General features: G+C 35.0%; 1 protein-coding gene across 3 annotated transcripts in view; it reads left to right on the top strand.

The window, feature by feature from the left end:
* The window catches only part of Plcb1 (phospholipase C beta 1), a 722,370-nt gene that overhangs the window by 444,523 nt on the left and 255,938 nt on the right, over positions 1 to 21,909 (top strand). For all 3 annotated transcript variants that reach the window (XM_058575379.1, XM_046433107.2, XM_046433108.2), the window contains one exon: positions 19,402 to 19,539. In XM_058575379.1, the coding sequence (XP_058431362.1) occupies positions 19,402 to 19,539 (138 nt within the window). The remainder of the gene's footprint in view (positions 1 to 19,401; positions 19,540 to 21,909) is intronic.

Below are 21,909 nucleotides of genomic sequence, written 5' to 3'. Positions count from 1 at the left end.
CTAAATCTGTAAACATATGTTTAAAATGCTATAGATGAGACAAAGTTGAAATCTTATGCCCAACTTAAAAGTTTCTGTTTTCACATAGTCTAGGATCCAATAGCACATGTAAATTTAAAATTTATTTTAGAATGAGCTTGGGGGTTACAAAGATTTTGCACTCTGTCATGTGTTTGGAAAACAAAATCATTCTCTTTATTCAAGGTAGTAAATGTACTTTAAAATGAGCTAGTAATCAAGTCTGGCTTAAAGGAAAAGGGTTGGCCCACAGAGCAAACTGTTTCAGCTCAAAAACACTTTGTCATGTGATCTTCCATTATAACCACATGACATTTGTTAAATATCGGAATAAAAAACATTTCCTGACGTTTAGATAATGATACTTAGATTTATAGGGTGGTTTCTTGTCTAAGACACTAATGCCTTTCATAAAAATGTTTCACAAATGTATTTTATAAAAATACAAATAAGATTCAGTTGGCATAGCGACATGCACCATGTAGCAACTCAAATATTTTCTGAATAAATAACTGAATATGTGAGGGTAAAAAGTAAAAATAGTAGAAGTAATTATTTGAGGATCAAACAAAGCTTTATTTTAGTTACAGTTTCTGACATTTGTATGGATTCAATATTTATTTTAATATAATCAGAAGACTGCAATAATTATCAGTTGTTCAACAGTGATGACCTGTGTAGTTCAGTATCATTAGTTCTGAAAATGTTTTGATATGCATAATATGTAGACACCTTAGTCTTTTAAATGCTCCCCTAAAAATCTGGCCCATGCATACCTGGGACTTTTTTTAAGCCAAGAAGTTAAATGCTCTGCTCTTATTCCCTGCTAAAATAAGAAAAAACTTTATTGATTTGACGGTGTTATTTTTGTCCAACTTTTTTCTCTATTCAATTTCATTCATTTACACAGAAGGCAAAGAACAAAACAAAGTGTTGGCTACTGGGGCTTAGGCTACTGATTTTAGATAGAATTATGTGGTAACTATACATGTCCCAAAGATGCTAGACCTGATTCAAACCTTTTTTTAAAATTTTTACACATCAGAATGAGGTTAAAATTTGGAAACACCCCAGCGTTTGGATGAGATGGGAGCACTAAGGTAGGGCTAAAGAGAGTGGAGCATTGAACGTCGTTATACCTACCTAAATGTCTTTCTAAGTTGTGTATGTTCAAAGTGGTGACTATGACACATCTGTGGAGTCAGAATCTTCCCTTTTAATCATCCTCTTTTGCTTAAACTCATAACCATCATCAAGCCTGGAAAACTTGAAAACCAATTTGAGGTTTCCTTCAAACACACTGAATTCTATGGTTCACACATAAATTCAGGAACAAATTTTTTCCAAGCATTTGTGCATATGAGGGAGGTACACAAGTACCTTAGTGTGAATATCTGCTTTTGCACACCAGTTAATTAATTTTTTGAAAATATACAGTTCAGTTGTTTTTATTATATACAATCATTTAGTGTAGTACTTATTCTCCCATTGCAATCATTAATCTTTCTGTCCTTTCTGTCTTAATAGATCTGACTATTCTAGAAAGTTCATTTAAATGCAATCATTTAATACAGGATCTTTAGTGATTGGCTTCTTTCACCACCCAAATGTTTTCAAGATTCATACACTTTATAACATCCATGGGTACTTGGTAGTTTTTTATTGGTAAATAATCCATTACATAGATATGTTTATGTTTTGCTTATCTATTTAGTAGTTAATGGATATATAGATTGTTTCAGCTTTGGGGCTGTTGTGGAAAATATTGCTATAAACTTTCACGTTCAAGCTTTTTAATGAGAATGCATTTATTTCTCTTGGTATATATCCAGGAGAGGAAGTGCAGGGCCAGAAGGTAGCTATGCCTACCACCTTAAGGAACTGCAAACTGTTCTCCACACTGCATATCATCAATAGCAGTGCATTTGATAAGTCTCTTATTAAGTAGAACATACAAATATTTTCTTCCATTCTGTTGGTTGTCATTTTTCCTGTCCTTTTCAATGCAATATTTTTTTTGTTTTGAGGGGGGGCCTTTTGTTTTTAGTTTTTGTATTGTGGATGAACCCAGGGACTCACATATGGTAGCAGATTCTCTACTATGGAGTCAGCCCTCCACCCCACTTTTTTCTTATTTCTGATAAAATCAAACTTAGCTTTTTTTGTTTGTTTTGTTGCTTGTACTCTTTATATGTAATAAACCATTACGTAACTCAAGGTCTCAAAGATGTATATCTATATTTTCTACTAAGATCTTTACAGTTTTAGCTCTTACATTTAGGTCTATGATACATTTTGAGTTTTTTGTATATTAGTGTGAATTAGTTCAACTACATTATAAAAATGATGAGAAGTTTTATTTTAAGTGTTTTAATGTTTTTTAAAAATTACCAATTTTAAGACTGAAATCAAATGTAAATTATAAGCATATTAGAAATGTGCTCTATATTTTTTCACATTTTCTAGAAAAATCAACCTACAACCTACATTCCATGTTACTGAGAAAATGTGTTCTTAAATTTATTATTTTATTTTTATTTTTATAGAAGGTAAGGATGAAAAGGGGCAGTGAGATTGAGATTTCTCCCGCATACATGTATGTACCAACTTAGTGCAAATGTTAAATTTTATTTTTAAGCAAAAAGCTTTGTGATTGGAAGGTTTAACAAAACACATGTTCAGAAAACTAAAATAATGCCACTGGGCCCCATCTTCTTGAGTTCTTAGTTAGCAAATATAGGGAAATATTTTGGCTTTGATAAGATTAATCAGAAGCATTAAAAATTCTTATAGAAGGTTAAAATTAAGTATATGTCAGTATCTTTAACAAAGGAATCACCAAGAAAAGTTTCCACTATTGATAGTCAGCTTTTTCTCACTATAAAAAATACCTGAGATAAATAATTTAAAAGAAGAGAAGATGGGTATTGGCTAACAGTTTCAAAGGTTCCAGCCTGCAATCAGTTGGCTCTGCTGTTTTTGGGCCTGTGGTGAGACAGAATATCATGGAGGCCTAAGAGTGTGGCAGAGGAGGCTGCCTGCCTCCGGGTATCCAGAAACCACAGAGAAAGCAGAAAGGGGCACTGTTCCCAAAAAGTCCCCTCAGGAGCACCCCCACCAGTGACCTAACTTCCTTCCACTAGGACTCACTCCTAAGGGTTCTGCCAGGTCCCAATCATACCAAGGATTTGTGACCAAGCCTTCAACAAATTATGAGCCTCTGAGGGACAGTCCAGATCCAAACTATGAGAACTACAGTCAGCTCAAACCTAGTCAGCTTGGTAGGTTATCATAAAATGTTAAACGCTTCTATTATGCCTTTAATAATTAAAAAATAAATAAAATAAAAACTATGAGTTCCTTAATATCTAAAAGCATGACTTCACGTGATTTTAACTTCTTGAACCTCTAAAAAGACAAATACGTTAAGAGGTCTAGAATTACTAGGAGAGCTAGTAACATTGACTAGAAAAGACCTTATCGGTTAAATACAGTTCATGGAGTTTTATTGCCTGAATGTGCAGGAAATATTTAGTGACTCTTTGATCCACTCTCCTAGTGTTTCCAATGGTATTTTAAGAACATCATCTTAACACTATTCATGTACCCACAAACTTTTAAAAGATGTATTCACCTTAAGCTTTCTCCGCTGGAAAACCAGTCAGCTTTATGTCTTACTCTTTATAACTTCCTCACATACAGTCAGGTGGCCACCTTCTGTGTTTCAGAAGCTCTTACTCCATTAGGCTCACAGGCTTCACATATTTTGATCATCTGAATCTTCAGGGCAAAGGTGGTGCCATGTTCACAAACGTATCTCTACTACAAAGAATGACAGTAAAGATATAAAATTTGTCAAATGAATTTTAAAAAGGGACAAGACAAAGAATAGATGAAGGAAGTATGTTTATATACTGTAGAGTTCTTGGAATACGTATGTGTATAGGTGAATCAATTCCTGTAGTAAAAGTCACGTGAATATTCAGGGTTTACCTAAAAGTCAGTGACATAAAATTTCTGGAGGCCATTTTGAAGAAGAAAGCCCTCATCTTTGCCATTCATTGGATGGCAAGGTCGAGGGAAATGTGGAATATCAAGGACAGCTGTCTCCTGCCTCAACTCTCTCCTCTGTAAGCATTTCATGTCTCATTTTCTCATGTTCCTATTTTCCTATTATCCTAAAATTCTCTTCTCATGACCCTAGTAGAAACCCATGAGTTCCACTCCCCCCACAAAAGCCCAGTTTTGCTCTGGAGCACACATCCCCGAAGTACCACATGGCTTGGGATATGTAGGTGCATTGGGATATCATGGATCCACCAAAACCCACAGATCAGTGGTTCACTCCAGACCCTTCTGCCCATTGACTGGCTCAGCCTCATTTACCAGATTCATTAGATTCCCATCACCTCTTTAACCGTAGCAGCTTAAAGCCCCTTCCCCAGTAGAGCTTTCATTATTTAGAAAAAAAATGAAACTACTGACCTAACAAATGATACAGACATACTTCGTTATATGTGAAGGACATTTTCTAAGATGAATTGAAGAAAGACACCATCTATTAGTGATTTTCAGGAAGAATTTTGGGCTGTAACTGGAAAGCCACATTTAACCATTCCCCCAGACATGGCTCAGCTTCATCACAGGTAAAGCAGAGGAAGATCAGATGTGAGGTATGAAATGTGTGAGTTCAAGGACATTCTGCTTGCTTTTCTTTTAACCATAAAGAATTAGAGTTTGGATATTGTGGATATTAGCTTTTATGCATATAATGACAGTATTTCTCTAAAAGACAAAAGAATACACTGAAAGTTTCTTTAAGAAGTATTCAGTATTCTTTAATACTGTTGAATTTCTAATTTTCTCTATGTATTAAGGACCCTGTGCACAATGCAATTAGCCAAAACGGCAGTTTTACACCAGTGAGCATAGATTAAGAGCTCACTTAAGTGACCTTTACTACAAAACTAATTCACTTATACACAATATCACATTGGTGATTTCTATTCAAGTGCTCAGACATTAGAGAACAGCAATTGCAGAGTCATTTCAAGATCTTCTGGGAGTGAGGAATTCAACAATGGACAACATCTAGGGACTTAAATTCAAGGACATTATATGCACCAATTCAAAATACCTGAGAGTGATGTATAACCTCACCAGGAAAATCCAGAACATGTGCTAGTAGCTGTCTCCTTTCTGGGCTGGCATATAATTTTCAGACAATATCCTAAAGTTCTTTTTTTAAAATCTAAAAAGAATAAATAAGTAAAGTTTGGCATTTGTAAATCCTTATCTGTACACTGCAAAGAAATTATTAGTGCAAAGGAACAATTGATTCTTTGTTTTGAAAATCATTATTTCCTTTTTATATTTTTCTTATATTACAGAACAGTAATGTACTAAAAGTGCATGGTCTGTGTAAATATTTGCAAAATACATAAAAGTATTGAAAAAACAAATTCTTTAAATAGAATGTTTTTGTAATGTCAAGATAAGGAACTCGTGAGAATAAATCAAAAATTATAATAAAATCAATAGAAGTGAATATCAAAAAAAATCAAATGTAAAAGGGAAAACACATGATGTAAAGACATATTTTCATATATAGTATCATTTGGATAAAAACATTTAAGTGTATGCCAGGCCATAAATCAATAAAAGCTGCTTAAATCATTAGGAATAGAGGAATAACCTACTAGAACAGTTCTGACTGCAAAAGCCATGAGAATGGCTGAGAAATAAACAAAAGTGTTTACTATCACTAGAAAATCTTAAAACACAAAGAAAAACTATAACAAGAATCAGATGCAGTGGCACACACCTGTAATCCCAGTATGTCAGGAGGCCAAGGCTGGAGGATCACAAGTTTGAAGCTAGCCTGGATAACTTAGTGAGACCTTGGCTTAGAATAAAAAATAAAATGTACTGGGGATATAGCTCAATGGTGAAGCCCTGCTGGGTTCAATCCCAGTACTGGAAAAAAAAAGATAAGAAAACAATAACAGGATACAGTTTTTCTTTCAATGGACTGCTAAGGGTGAAAAATTTGGAAATAAACCATGGTAGTGACCTCATATGCTATTTATGGGGACATAAACTAGTTAACACTCTTCAGAGGACATCAGGCCATCTGTATCATAAGTGGCAATATCAATACCTTTCTTTTGACTTTTCAGTTTTTATTCTGTGGATTTATTCAAAGTAGATTATCCATCAAAAATATTACTATGCGCACAAGGATGTTCAATGAAAATTGCTTGTGATAGTAAAATCTATACAATGATGAGCTATGTAAGGAAATACTACAGAGTGAGTGTTTTGGCCAGATTGTATTGTTATATTGTGTGCATGTATGAATATATAACAACAAATCCCATCAATATGTACAACTATAATTCATCAATAAGAAATGAGGAAAGTAAAATTATTTGCACACTTGTGTGGCTGTGTAAAGAAATGGCTGGAACCTCACTGTTCTTCAACAAAGTAGTCTTAATCTAATTCAAACACATTTAAATTTAATTTAATCAAATTTAAAAATTAGTTGCCTAGTTTTATTAGCAGTGTTTCAAGCATTCAATAGTCACATGTGGCTAGTGGCTATAATATTGAGGAAAGAGATATATAACATTTTCCTCATCATCATAAGTTCCATTAGACAGCACTGTTCTGGAAAAATGTTCTTCATCATGTTCTCCATGGTTGCTTATGGCTGGCAGGATTCAAACTTCCGTTCATTCCATTACACTTTTCTAAATTGCTTGAACTTTTATAAAAGTATGCAATTGATTTGCAATCAGAAGCTTCTTTCATCTGATACAAAGTCACCCATGATCTCAAGATGTAAGAAATCGCACTACTAATATTGTGTAGCATTTCCTTGTTCTCTATCTTCACAGGATCAATATCTTGGGTACCAGTTCTTAATGTTTTTACTATGACAGGTAATAGTTGAATGTTCTTACCATCCATGTTGTAATTTATCCTTTAAAATGCTTCATAAACGTCACTTTTACAAGCCATATGCAGTTCCCTCCTATGTAATTAAATGATTTCTGTGACATGCTGCCTTGAATATTCTACTAGACTATTTAAGAATTTTGCTAACCACTTGGACTTGAGAAAATCAAATTTATAAGAAGACAATGATTTATATTTCTTTTGTTATATGTAGAGGAACATCTAATACGTCACACTTTGAAGATGCATTGTTAGTTATAAATCACTATTCAAAACTGCCTACATAAAACACAATGGCCTTAGAAATCAATGATTTGATAAAGTGCCTTTATTATTAAAGTGTCCCTTTACACTCTTGAATGCAACAATGCATAGAAATCTTCAACATCTATTTTCTATGGAGACTTATCCAAAATGTGTCACTTCTCTGAGACTCTTTAGAAGCTATTTTTTCAGTAAAGGAAATCTATACTCCATTCACTTTTCCTGGGGTATATTTTGATAAACAAAAAATTACTTAAAAGTGAGAATAAAAAAATAATAATTGTGGGGTGAAAATACAATGACCTGAAATTGATGGAAGAGGAAAATGTGTAACAAATATATTTGTCATGTTGCTCTACAGGTTGCTTTTGCATTGAGAATTCTATCCAGAATAAAACTGAAATCAGGGGCTTTGTTTTCTATAGCCACTTTCTGGTAGATACAACCTTTCCAGTGGGATTTATTTTCTGCAATAGGAATAGCCTTGCAAACCCAGCAGACTTAGCATATCAAAAAGAAATCTCATGACCATATCTAATCTCTCTTCAAGTATTTTTGTCTCTATTGACTATAGCTTCATTTTCTCAATGGTGCAGTTCAGAAATTGGGATATTGCTGACATATCCATCTCTTCAACCCCAATACCCAGTCACATCAAATCCAACTTATATTGCCTCTTACTTATCTCACCAGTTTGTCCAATTATACCACTATACCCCAGGCCCACGCTACAAATCTCTCCCACCTGAAATGCTGCAGGTGCTTCCCCTCCAAACAGTCCCATATTTGAGCCAATAGCATCCTGACTTTCCCTAATGGCATCATAACTTTTCCTGGCTTGAACCATTCAATGGCTTATCTTGCTTAAGGGTTTAGAAAATGTCTTAATGAGAACAGCTGATACCTCCTTGAGTAGTATGGCCCTCTGTCTGTCTCTTGCTTTTCCCCACCTTGACCTCTTTTAGTAGTTTAGACTTTTTCACACTTGCTACTCTTCCTTCCTACCTCAGGACATTCACATATGCTTTTCCCCTGCCGGAAATGCTTCTAACTACCCTCCCTCATCTTATTAAGACTCTTTCAGATTTTCCAAATTTCAGTTCATCAAGTAGTTCTTTAGGGAAGCTCTCCCTGACATCATTAATTATATATATTAGAGGTCCCTACCATACTCTCTTGCTCTTTTTAATGAGACTCTGTGATTCTTTCGATGCCTATTTTCTTACCAGATTGTAAGCACCACCAAGGTGTATAGAATCCATTTTTGTTCACCAGTGCAACTCCATCAACTTCACAATGACAGGTAAACAGTAGAGGCTTAAACACTTATTCAGTATATGATTAAAGACTAGGAGTCAGATGCCTACAAAAACAAGAAAAGTGATGAATCTTCTGTAAAGGGGCCTTTGGGCACTGGTGCACAGGAGACTGTTCCCAGAGAAACGGATTCTTTCATCAGAAGAAAGTACAGTTATACTTTGGGAGTGCCCTAATTGTATTTCCCTTTAAGTTGGTCTCTATTGTATTTTAACATCATAGTCCAAGACCCACCCCTACTGAAAGAGAGCCCATGCAGTCCTGGGCTTTTCTTGGTTGGTAGACTTTTGATGGCATCTGCTATTTCCTCACTTGAAATTGATCTGTTTAAATTGTGTATATCATCCTGATTCAATTTGGGCAAATTATATGACTGTAGAAATTTGCTGATGCCTTTGATATTTTCAACTTTATTGCAGTACAGGTTTTCAAAATAATTTCGAATTATTGTCTGTATTTCTGCAGTGTCTGTTGAATTATTTCCTTTTTCATCACATATGTTAGTGATTTGAGTTTTCTGTTCGTTAGCATTGCTAAGGGTCTGTCAATTTTGTTTATTTTTTCAAAGAAACAACTTTTTGTTTTGTCAATTTTTTTTCAATTGTAAGAAACAATTGAAAAGCACCAATTGAAACAAAAGAATTGTTTCAATTTCATTGATTTCAGCTCTGGTTTTAATTATTTCCCGTCTTCTGCTGCTTTTGGTGTTGATTTGTTCTTCTTTTTCTAGGGCTTTGAGATGTAGTATTAAGTCATTTATTTGTTGACTCTTTCTTCTTTTAAGGAATGAACTCCATGCAATGAACTTTCGGAGCATGGGAGGAATAGATGAACTCTAGATAGGGCAGAGAGGGGTTGGAGGGGAAGGGAGGAGGCATGGGGTAATTAATGACTGTGGAATGTGATGATCATTACTATCCAAAGTACATGTATAAAGACATGAACTGGTGTGAATATTGTATATATACAACCAGAGATATGAAAAATTGTTCTCTATATAGGTAATAAGAATTGCAATGCATTCTGCTGTCATATATAATTTTTAAAAAAAATTAGAAAGAGAGAGAGAGAGAGAGAGAAAGAGAGATAGACAGAGAGAGAGAATGCCCAGGAAGCTGGACTCTGCCCAGAAGGACCATACTTGGGGAGTACTCAGAGTAGGATTCTCTTACATATCTCAGAGAATGCCTGAGAAAGAGAGATTTGTGACAGTCAGGCAATCCAATCATGAAGTAATCTTACCAGAAGAAAAAAGCCAGAGGAGGGCTAAAACGGGAAAATTGATGCCTATGGAGATTTGAGGTAATTCTGTTTAAATTGAGGTTGCTCCCTGCTTCCTAGTAGCACAGATTCTCTCTTTAGGTCAAGCATAGATTCTCTCTTTAGGTCAAGTTTTAACTTACAGATGCAACCAGTGATGTGCTCAAGCCAGCCTGTTCATGATAGGTAATTAGTTGAATGTTTGCTAAATTCGTGAGTGAAGGTTGAACACAGACATTGTAAACTAAATAACAGACACATTCAACCAAGTAAATGATATTAAATACCCCTTAAAAATATTTAAACTCATCACTTCCTAATTATGTTATTAAATGTTATTATTATATATGATCTTGAGACTCACTGTATCTTTTATAGCTGTACAGTTAAATGTTATATGATAGTGTGCTACTAATCTCTTTTCAACTCCAAATTCAGTGCTGTCATGTGGATGACTTGAAATTGCTAATGGTGAGAATATTCACCCCATAGACATCAGTAAATGCTAGAATTTAAGCTATAACGGCTTTTATATTGTTTGTTTACTTGACTTTGGGGTTTCAGTGTTTGGTTGGTTTTTTGCTCCTTGTTTGTTCGTTTCTTTGAAAGCCTGTTGTTAAACATTTACCAGTATACCACAGGAGGCAACCTACTCATGGCCCAATGCAATCCGTCATTTTGTGAACTTCACTGTTGAACTTACCTGGCAATACTATGAAATCGCTAGATTGAACCAATCTTCCAATCTTTTAACCTGTATTTAACAAAAAGGTGTTTAGTTGAAATCATTAAAAAGGTGGTGGTGAGAGAGTATGTGTTTTCTCCTGTTCCTACAACATACACTGCTATTTCTCGAGTAAAAAACAATGTTTTTTGTTTTAGTCAGCTTTTTCGCTGCAGTGACTAAAGGATCTGAACATAGAGGAGGAAGAGTTTATTTGAGGGCTCATGGTTTCAGAGGTCTTAGTCTATAGAAGGCCAGTTCCACTCCTTGGGGCTCAAGGTGAGGCTGAACATCTTAGCAGGGGAGGGTGGCAGAAAGAAGAGCTCACATCATGGTCACCAGGAGGCAGGGAGAAAGACTCCACTCACCAGATACAAATATATACCCAAAGACACACTCCAATTCCCTTCTCTTCTAGCCACACCCAACCATTCAGTTAATTTTTTCAGAATTAACTAATTGGGTTGAGACTCTTACAATCCAATCATTTCTACTCTGAATCTTTTTGCATTGTCTCACATTCGAGCTTTTGGGGGACACCACATCTAAACTGTAAGTTTGCCATAAATGAATCATATAGCAAATTTGTGAGTAAATCAATTAGAGTCAAGAATTAGAATCATTTAATTCAATCTCTGACATTGGGATTGCTTGAATTCTCTTAATATGAAGCTGGGTAACATTACATTTCACCTAAATATATTTTATGTATTAAATGTCATCTTTTAATACATGCTGGACCCAGTGGCTCACACCTGTAATTCTAGCAACTTGGGAGGCTGAGGCAGAAAGATTGTAAGATTGTGTCCGGCCTCCACAAAATAGAAAAATAAAAAGGTCTAGGGGATGTAATTGAGTGATGAGTGCCCCTGGCTTCAATCCTCAATACCAAAATAAGAAAACAAAAAAGCGTATTTTTAGGAAGATGTAACAATACTTGACTTCTCAATTTCCAATGGATTTACAAAATCCCCTGGGAAAAATTTTGCTAGCAAAGAGAAAAGATGGCTGAAAAGAGGTGAATCCAGTTGGGGCTGTGGCTCAGAGGTAGAGGGTTGCCTACCGTGCATGAGGCACTGGGTTCGATCCCCAGCACCATATACAAATAAAATAAAGATATTGAGTCCACCTATAACTAAAAAATAAATATTTTTTAAAAAGAGGTGAATGGAGGAAAAAAATCTTTAAAAAGAACACATGAAATTTGAGAACAAAGGAAAAAACAATTGCCTAAAAATTTATCATACAGGTCAAAAATTAAAATGCAAAGAAGTTACTAATAATATCCTAGCTATACTTAATACTTTGGGCAAAAATTTTGTAAAATTAAGAGAATTTTACACTTCTTAAATTCCCTTTTTTAAATTCCCTGTTTAGAATTGTGAAAGTAATTCTGGTGATTCTTTTATAGCACAGGCATCATTAACCTGCCTAATCTTACTGAATAGTCACAATCATATAACTCTCAAGATGCTCTTTTCTCATTGAAAGTTGAGGTCTTAAGGATGACCGCTTTGGTCTTTATGCATAAATGTTTTGATGGATTAATAGTAAGGAATTTTAGAAGACGGTTGCTTATTTCCGAAGAGAGTGCACACACAAAAGATATTTAAGACAGGACTTATTTAGATACTACTAGTTGTTCCTTATGAAAGTAGAAATCAAACCTCCTCTTTGAATTGTAAAGACCTTTATATCCCTGACATTCTGATGGCATGATACATTATTGATCTTTATATCTTATGGAATGTAGTTAACTCATATATATCTAGAGTTAGAAAACAGATGTAAATAAAAGAAACAAATATGAAAATCAAATATTTAATCAGAAAACAGATATAAATTGAAAATCAAATAATAGTTAATCTTAAATATTGTAGAACCTTCAGCAAACACATGCATCTCTATTTAGACATTTATAGATAAATTATCCATCACTTCAAACCCTTTCATTATTTGTATTGAATTGATGAGAAAATTTCCCTCCTTTTAACTTGCAAAAGCATTTATAATTTTGAAAGTAGCAGCTAACATTTATCTCAATGCAATATTTCATGCATCTTTAAAATAAGAAATCATGTCAGTCTCCACAAAAATATATTAATGTTTCATGTGCATGAGGTACATTACAGTTTGCAGGTTTAATTTTGATCACCACACTAATGCTTTAAGGCACGCTGGCATTGCTATTATCATCTACCCTGTGCAGAAAGTCAAAGCTCTGGGGCTGGGGATGTGGCTCAAGCGGTAGCGAGCTCACCTGGCATGTGCGGGGAGCTGGGTTCGATCCTCAGCACCACATAAAAATAAAATAAAGATGTTGTGTCCACTGAAAAATAAATATTAAAAATTCTCTCTCTCTCTCTCTTAAAAAAAAAAGTCAAAAGCTCAGATAGACTATGTTGCCTAAGTTTTAAAGCCAGTTATATGGAGGAACCAAAAACTGAAAATTTCTGGAAATGACTTCTCATTTATCTTTCCTTAAGCTCCCTTTCCCATGGTAGAGTGAATTAAAGGAAATATATAATGCAAATGCATATGTTTAAAATACATGTGTTAATTGACAAATGTCAAAGTCATAAATACATATATGTGTATACATACATTTATATGTGTGTATATATATATAAAAAAATCTTCCAGTTCTTGTAAGAGATTAAATTATCCAATATATGTCCCTATGTTGTCTTTAATTTTCCAACTGTTGGTTTAGTTTTTGACTATTCAGTGTGTTAGGGGCTGCTGTCAGCACTTAATGTATAATGATTCATTTATTTCCCATAAAGCTCTTATTAAGGAGGAACTAGGATTGTCCTTGTTTCACAGATGAGAAAACTGAGTCACAGAATTGTTAATGAAACTTTTCAAGGTCACATTGCTTTAAATGACAGAACCAAAACTCAAAGCCAGAAAAGCAGAATGCACTTCCCTCGACAAGCCTATAGATAGGCTTGTCATAGACACACACACAAACACACACACACACACACAGATTTCCCAACAAAGGGAATATTGTTTGTGTTGGTCATTATTAGGATCAGGCCTGCATTTTTGACGTTTGATTTTAAATTATGCTCTGAGTTTCTAGAAGGTCCCTTGGCAACATCTAATTGTAGTAAAGTACCATGGTAGGAAGCAGATGTTTTTACAAAATGGGGAGAAAAAAATCTCACGAGTCAGGAAGATGAAGCAAAATCATGAAAAGTATGTGTATATTCTTTTAACAAACACATATCATTATTCTTCTTCTAAAGCTTGGGCAGGTAGATATTTAAAATTACCTAGAAGTACTGGCCTCAGCTGAAAGCTGAAGCAGGCTCTAGTGTTTTGCCATCTATTGGTAATTTAAATGTGAAGGAACATATGACCCCTAATTTTGTTCTTTGCACATGCTATTCCCCCCAGGGCATGTGGGTTTTATGCATTCACTGCAGAGGTGCCTAGGAATTTTCCTGGCAGTCAGGTGGTTACATATGTAAAGACTGCAGAAGAGGGTGGAGAGAGTTTAAAACATGCGTGACAAGCTATCAATACTTTAGAATTTTAAAGTTTGACAAACACTGACAACATAATGAGGGGAAAGCTAACCACTTTCTCCATTTACTTTTTTTAAAAAAAACTGCTATATACTTCATGCACTTTTACTTGCAGTAAGGATGATTGTACAAACGGTAATTAAACTTGACCATTTAGCTTCCATTCTTTCCTAGGAAAGCAACTAGTGTCATCAGACCTTATTTCTTTCCTCTTTTAATTTAGCATATGGATTATTTTATGTTTTTAATGAACTGCCTAAAATACTACTTCAGGAGATGACTCAGATGGATGCTGATTTATTTTTTATTCTGCCAATTGAAACACTTGCCTATTTTTATATGGATCTCATTTAAGTATAGTTAAAAATCCATCTTTTTTATCTCTGATTGTCTTACAGAGAGTTAATGAAAAGACTTTCATATAAATTGTGGATTAAAGTTGCATCCACAAAATGGTAATACAGATAGAGAATATTGTATTATAAGATAAGAAAAAAATAATCTGCTGGGCCCAGGGGCACATGCCTATAATCCCAGCTGCTGGGGAGGCTGAGGTAGGAAGATCACAACTATGAAGCCAGTCTTGGTAACTCAGCAAGATCCTGTATCAAAATTCAAATTTTTAAAAAGGGCTAAGGATGTAGTTCAGTTGTAGGACACCCCTATGTTCAATCCCCAGTAATGTACACATACACACACACACACACATACGCATACACACACAGATTTATCCTAACAAATTTTTAATATGCCTAATGTCCAAAAAAGGTACATTTCATGATATTTTATACAAATAAAATAGCTTTTTTTAAAGTCAAATTAAGGAGGGTGGATTCAAACTGGCATTTAACACTTATTGAACAATCATTCCTTAGCTAGTGTTTATTCTTTCCATCAATCTCTGATGTGTTAAGTTGTATATTATAATTACAGAAACGTGCAGCAATTGAGTCCTCCATTCTTAAGTGGAGAACCATCTATACTTTCTTTAGTTACATAGGAATGGCAAACACTAGTGAGTAAACTCAACTCTCTTTGCAAAGGGCATGAAGTAATTCAATCATGAATCCTGATTATTGAGAGAAAATGAATTTACTTAGTCTCTATTTTGTAACTCTTACGGGAATAGAGATTATCTAGGATTTAACTTTAAAAGTGGAGTTAAATTAGAACTGCCAGAATTCCTAGTTGGTCTGATTAATTTTAACTGTGGAGATACATGTAGTTTATTCTCTGCCAAAAGCAACCCTTGAATGACAGATAGGGAAAAAGTAGAAAATTCCAAGTTGGCTTCTCCTCTTACTTATTTCTGAGTTATATGCTTTGGTGTTCTTCAACTTGAAATGCATGTTTTTGCAGAGTTGTGGAGATAGCTCATTTACTTTTCTATTTTTATTTATTTGTTTTTAATGTCCACAGCATTTATATCAATTGTAGGGACAGAGAGATGCATTTTTAATATCCACAGCATTTATGTCAGTTGTAGGGACAGAGAGATGCATTTACTCCTGCTAGTAACCTAGATAGGTAACTCCTTCTCTGGGAGTTTATTGGCAGGTTCAATCATCAAAATTCATGCAGACATAAAAGCGCTTGATAGAATAGATTTTAGGACATAGTAGTTCACAGGAAAACTGTCTATAGGCCTTTGTTATTGTTGCTATTCTGATTTTGTTTGTGTTTGGAAGACGGCCACTTGTTTTTTTAGATCTGAGACTGCTCCAGAAATGATGAATTTTTAGACATCTGTATCCATTAAATTCTTTCCATCTGTAAGGTCCTCCAAATGTGCTTTTGCAGTTCATCATTCCAGATAATTCCCTTTGTGTATTCTCTGATGATCTGAAAATGGCTAAGAACAACTTTTGGCACTGGAAGAAATGAACATCATTTTCATTATACCCTTCACATGTCAATGATGCTCGAATAGGAACTGTGTTTGAAATCTGAAAAAGTATTAGTACAGGTAAAAAGAAAAATTAAATTGTTACTTAAAGAAGAATTCTGACCTAACCAAGTTTGTTCTTTATATAAATGAAATAGATGAAAAAAAGATATAATGTTAAACAATCAATGGTGGGAAAAATAGTTAAATATAGTTTTGAATCAGTGTACTCCATGAGGAAACACAGACTTGATGTTATATATTCTAAATCATTTACCTTGAATTATTTCATTGTATCCAGCGCTACATGATTTAAAAATATCTTTTCTCTTGAGAAGATTTTTCTCAAATCTCACTGTTCTTCTGACTCATGCTCAGTAATCCTTTTTAAATCTTTATGGTATACCTGAGCACAGTGGAGCAAGCCTATATATTCTAGCAACTCAGGAGACTGGGGCAGGAGGATCACAAGTTCGAGGTCAGCCTTAGCAATTTAGAGTGACCCTGTCTCAAAATACAAAATTAAAAGGCTGAGGATGTGGAATGTGGCTTAGTGGTGGAATGCCCCTGGGTTCAATCCCTGGTACTAAAACCAAAACAAAACAAAGATATGTGATATAATCATCCTAGAAGTACAGACTTATATACAATTGAATCCCCAACTTCCTACACCTCCGATTCAGTCATCAGCTTCATTTTACCAGCCTGCTTCATTACTTCTCAGTATTTTACTATAAACTTCTAATTTCATAAATACTGAGAGTGTTTTTAAATATACCTGTACAACCATTAGTGGGAAAACTGTACAAAGTTGCCACAAAGAGTTGATCATCTTTCTTATTAATTCTTGTTGTCTGTATCTAATATTGTTAGGGGCAGTGTGGATTTCAGCTCTTTTCCAGAATTCTTTTCTATTAAGGGCACTTCCTCCAGGTGATTTCTACTGGTTTTTAGTTCCTATATGATAATTCAAGTGAACCTGTAACCCTCACAATTTTTCCCCACAATGCTGAAAACTAGAACTCTTTAGGTAGTCAACTATTTGAGAACAAGTGTTTTTTTGTTAATGTTTTGATTTTTTTTTCTTTTGGTGTGTTTGATGCTAGGAATTGAACCCAGGGCAGTGCACTTGCGAGGCAAAGCACTCTACCACTCAGCCCTCAGCCCTTTCTTGTTTTGAGACAGATCTCATTATGTTGATCAGGCTGGCCTTGAATTCACAAACATCCTGCCTCAGTCTCCCAAATAGCTGGATTACCAGCATGTATCACCAGGCCATGCTAGCAAAAGTGTTTTGAATGGACATGAGAATTACCAAAGTAATAGTGACTTAATAGAAAATGCTTAGGACAAGAAAAGACAGAGGGTAATTCTCATGGCCCTCACTGAAAGGAAAAGGAGTTCAAAGTACAGAGCCTATTTATACCCAAATATTTCCCCATTAAATGTTACAGAAGTAGAGATATTGATGGACTCTGTAATCACCGACTTAAAACTTGTGATTTATAATTACAAGTTTCGATGGTTCCAGATAATTATTTTTCTCTTCCAAGTATACAAAAAGGAAAAAAGAAAGAAAAATTCTAAGTGTCGATCAAGCATGTTTTCGCTCTAACCTTGCCTCAATGGTGTTCAAAAATTGCAGTGCAATTAATCATTTCACAAAACAGCTGGTATACTTGTTTAATTAGCCTTTGCAAAATGATTATTCTTCCCGAACATTCTCCTTTAATCTTTCATTAATGCTAGGGTGTTAAAAAAAATTCCCTTCTTTGCTTTTACTGTTTATTCCATAAAACTTTTACTAAACACCTCTTCTTTTCTGGGTCATGAAAATTGATGCTTTTGGGTAGCTTTTGATCTTTCTAGGAGGCCTAATTTACTTGATAAGCTCTCAACCTGTTAGTCCAGTTGAGATTTCAGTTACATTGGGCAAAGCTTTGAAATGGGGTTTTCTCACTTCATAACTTACCTGAAAATGTTCCTCTTTGTGCAGCCAAACAGAGGAAAAAAGTTTTATTAACTAAAGAGAGAATTAATGGCACCAAATAAAGTAACTCAGCTGGAAAGACTTTGTTTACTTTCTTGGTTTTTCAATTCCGCTATTTCTTTGTAAGGACGGTATATATAAAAAAAACCTCAAAAGGGAGGTCAGAATAACCAGTCTCAGTAATCAGGCCCTGTTGGCCCGGCATTTAGCTAAATAAATAAGAATTCAAGTTTATTCCTTGTTCAGAAGCTGGCAGCAAATTTGCTAAGTGATTGATTTGATGCTAATTTTCTGCATGGACTGAGAAGTCCTTTAGGGCCCGTCCTGCGGGAGGAAAATAAATCCAGCCAAGTTGACTAAGCCCTATTTTAGGTTTTATTTTGAGTTCTGAAAGTTTGGAAACTTCCCTTTCCCAGAAAGGCTGTATCACCAAGGGATTCTCACTTATGATGTTCCAAAGAATGCAACTTGCTCTGAAAAGATGGCAGAAGTTCCCTGCATTCCAAATCCCAGAACATTCTGAGGATAGCATTTCAATTAACCTATTCATGGCAGGTGCTGTCATTTTCTACACTGTCATAGCCTATCTCTTGACATCTGTACTCAGTGTCGGATTCTAAGAGCCTTGGCTAACTTTCTGCCCCAGCCCTAGATGGCATTATGTTACGATCCTAAATACCTGAGATAAACAAATTATAAAAGAGAAAAGGCTTATTTGGGGTTACAGTTTGAGAAATTTCAGTCCATGATCAGGGAGACTTACTATTTTCAGTCCTCTGGCAAGAGGTTGGCAGCACATCGGGGTAGGAGCATGTAGCATAGCAAACTGTTCACCTCATGACCAGGAAGTGAAAAAAAAGATAGGAAGATGAGGAGCCAAGACCCCAATATCTCCTTCAAGGCAGGCCTCCAATGACCTAAGATCACCAAGTTCCACCTCTTAAAGTTCCTGCCATCTCCTAATAGTGCCAAGCTAGTAAATAAGTCTTTTAACACGTGAGCTTCTGGGGGACATTTAAGATCCAAACTATAGCAGGCATAATGATGACTTTTGATACCACAAGAACTACCTTCTTTGTCTCAATATGTCCATGAATCAAGGAATGAGGTAGACTTTTCTCATTTCAAAATTCAATTCATGGGATGATTGGAGGGAATAAAGGGATAATTATGACACATAAATATTTTGCTGAATGGCAGTATGACAGAAGGGACACTTTAGTGAAGGACCATAGGTCTTGAGCCAGAAATTCTCTTTCCACAAACAGTTGGGGCAAGTTGCTTCTAGGCCACTGGAGGTGGAGGCCTTCACTTCCAACCATTTTCAATTAAGAATAAAAGGCAACTTTGTTTTGAAGTCTTTCTGGCTTTAATTGTTTGAGGTTATGCTGTCATTTTGGAATCTCTAGTTATAAACTAATTTTTTTTCAACATTTATTACCAGGATCCAAAATTACGTGAACTTCTGGATGTGGGGAACATTGGGCGCTTGGAGCATCGGATGATAACAGTGGTGTACGGGCCAGACCTAGTTAATATCTCCCATTTGAATCTCGTGGCTTTCCAAGAAGAAGTAGCCAAGGTACAGTAGCTGGAAATCTCTGAAGTTCTCTTCTCAATGTTAATTCTTATGATATTGTACTAATACCTATGAAAGACTTTGAATGTTTGTCGTACTTAACTTGTGCTGAAATTCCAAGTAAATATAAATCAGTCATCAAGTATAAGTATAATTAAACACTTTCCAATAATTATATGTATTTTGAATTATGGGCTTTTTTTTCCACAAGGAGAAAAACACCTGATATAATTCCTTTGCAAAATAAAATAGTAGATAAAACCACATTCCATTTCACCTATCCCAAGTTATTATCGTAGATTCCTTCTTGTTTTATCTAACTCTACTTCCATTTCAACTCTCTCCTTGAGGGCAGGCAATTTTAATACCTTCTTAAATTCTTTGTCCCTGGACAACACATAGCCTACCACCATTTATATAGTATTAATTTAATTAAAATGTGAGAGAAGAAAAAAACACAAAATTTTAAATAACTGTACTTATTAGACTCTGGACTAGGAAGGTGAATTAGATACACCCTGTCCATTAAGAAATTGCTATTCTACTAAGATAAAGGGTCTTTCAGATAATATAGAAATAACTGGAATATAAGTACAATACAGCAAACAAGAAGCTGGACCCAGGAGTGATACTTTCTCTAGAAATGCCCAAAGGCCTTTAAAATATATATGTGTACATATACATATACATACATATATATGCATACAAGTACATGTATACATACACACACATACATACAGTAATGAATGTATTTAAAGAGCTTTCTTTTTCCATATTCATATTTTATGGAACGCTAGTTATGATCTTTGTCCTTCCTACAAATTCCTTCAAGGGTTAAGAAGATGAGTAGGAATACTTTGAAGTATGCATATCTTATACGTGCCCTTATAGGGTATCTCAGGTCACAGATCACAGTAGCAGGGTCACTCCAGGTCAGTGTGTATTGTTTGGGCATTATGATCTATAATTTCCTAATTCTCAGTGTTCTGACAATTTTATGAGCTACACTGGATATACTAGCTTGACCTTTAATTCGTTAATTATTATTGGCAGGGGTTTGTTTCCAATATTTACATTGACTTTAATTTTTACAGCAGAATGAATAAAATGCCATCCAGTTTTAATTCTCTAAGGTATTTAGAAACTCTCTCCAAGTGTGTTCAAACCTAATCTGTTTTCTCTGACAAATGACCAAGTTACCCATTTACTTCTATTGCATAATTTACACTTGGAGACATTTCCGTACAATAGAACTTTATGTGTGTGTCAGCATTGTGCTTGTCTTGCACTAGTTATTCTAGTGACCCACTGTTACCTTTTTGAGTTTATATACTTCATTTCTCAGTGTATGGATGGGTCCTTAGACAAATGGATGAATATAAGCAAATGCTAAAAATTTGAAAAATATTTTTTAAATTGCTTTTTCCAAACACAATCATATTCCCATTCAAAAAAAATCACCAATTTATGAGATTCACTAAATCTCAAGTTAAAACATTCATTAAATGATAGTGACTTTCAGGGAGGTTTTTAATAACAACGAATATAGGTTTTTATATTGTATCTCAATCTGTATATCTTAAATTGCATTAAACCTTTCTACAGTTATATTTAAAATATATCTAATTTTCTCCTCTCTGGAGTTCCCGCCCACTAATTTTCTGTAAGGGGTTTTGATTTCTGAGACCTGTAATATTCCCCATCAGTACTGTTTCTATAAAGATTTTTCCAGCAGCTAGTTGAAGTTCTTGGTATAATTAATGAAGCCACAGAGCATGTTTTGCCTTCCCTGGATGTAATATTTTTAGGGTATTTTTCTCCCACTGAAATTGCTAGGCCAGAAAGTTAAAATTTGTAAGCACCATGTTATTCTTGAAATTTATTTTTCATATTTCTAATTGTTAGTATGATCTCAGAAGATCATATCTTCTTTTTAATTTCTGGGGACAGTGTATATTGTGCCTAGTGCAGGGCCAGTATTCAAGTCTTGTTTTATTGTATGGAAAGGCCAACAGAAGCCCCCTGTAACAGCTTAGATCTGGAATGTCCCTCATAGGCTTATGTGTTGAAGGCTTGGTCCCTAATGCATTAATGCTCACAAATGGGGGCTTTGGGGAAGTGAATGCACCATGATTCATAGCTGAGTGTTCTACTGGGAGATGGTGGAAATTGTAGGGAGTAGAATCTAGTTAAAGGGATTGGATTCTTGGGGACATGCCCTTGCAGACTATATCTTGTCTCTAGCCCTTCCTCCTACCCCCTCTTTTTCTCTCTCTCTTTCCCTCTCCCTCTCCCTCTTTTTCCTTTCTAGCCACCATGAGGTGAGCTGCTTTGCCTAGACACAGCTTTTCACCATGATATTCTGCCTCATTT

This window comes from Marmota monax, unplaced genomic scaffold (assembly GCF_021218885.2).
Source record: "Marmota monax isolate L192 unplaced genomic scaffold, Marmota_monax_Labrador192_F-V1.1 WCK01_AAM20220418_F8-fsc00014, whole genome shotgun sequence".
NCBI lineage: Eukaryota > Metazoa > Chordata > Mammalia > Rodentia > Sciuridae > Marmota > Marmota monax.
The sequence above is the reverse complement of the archived record's forward strand: the minus strand, read 5'-3'. Positions and strand labels throughout refer to the sequence as shown.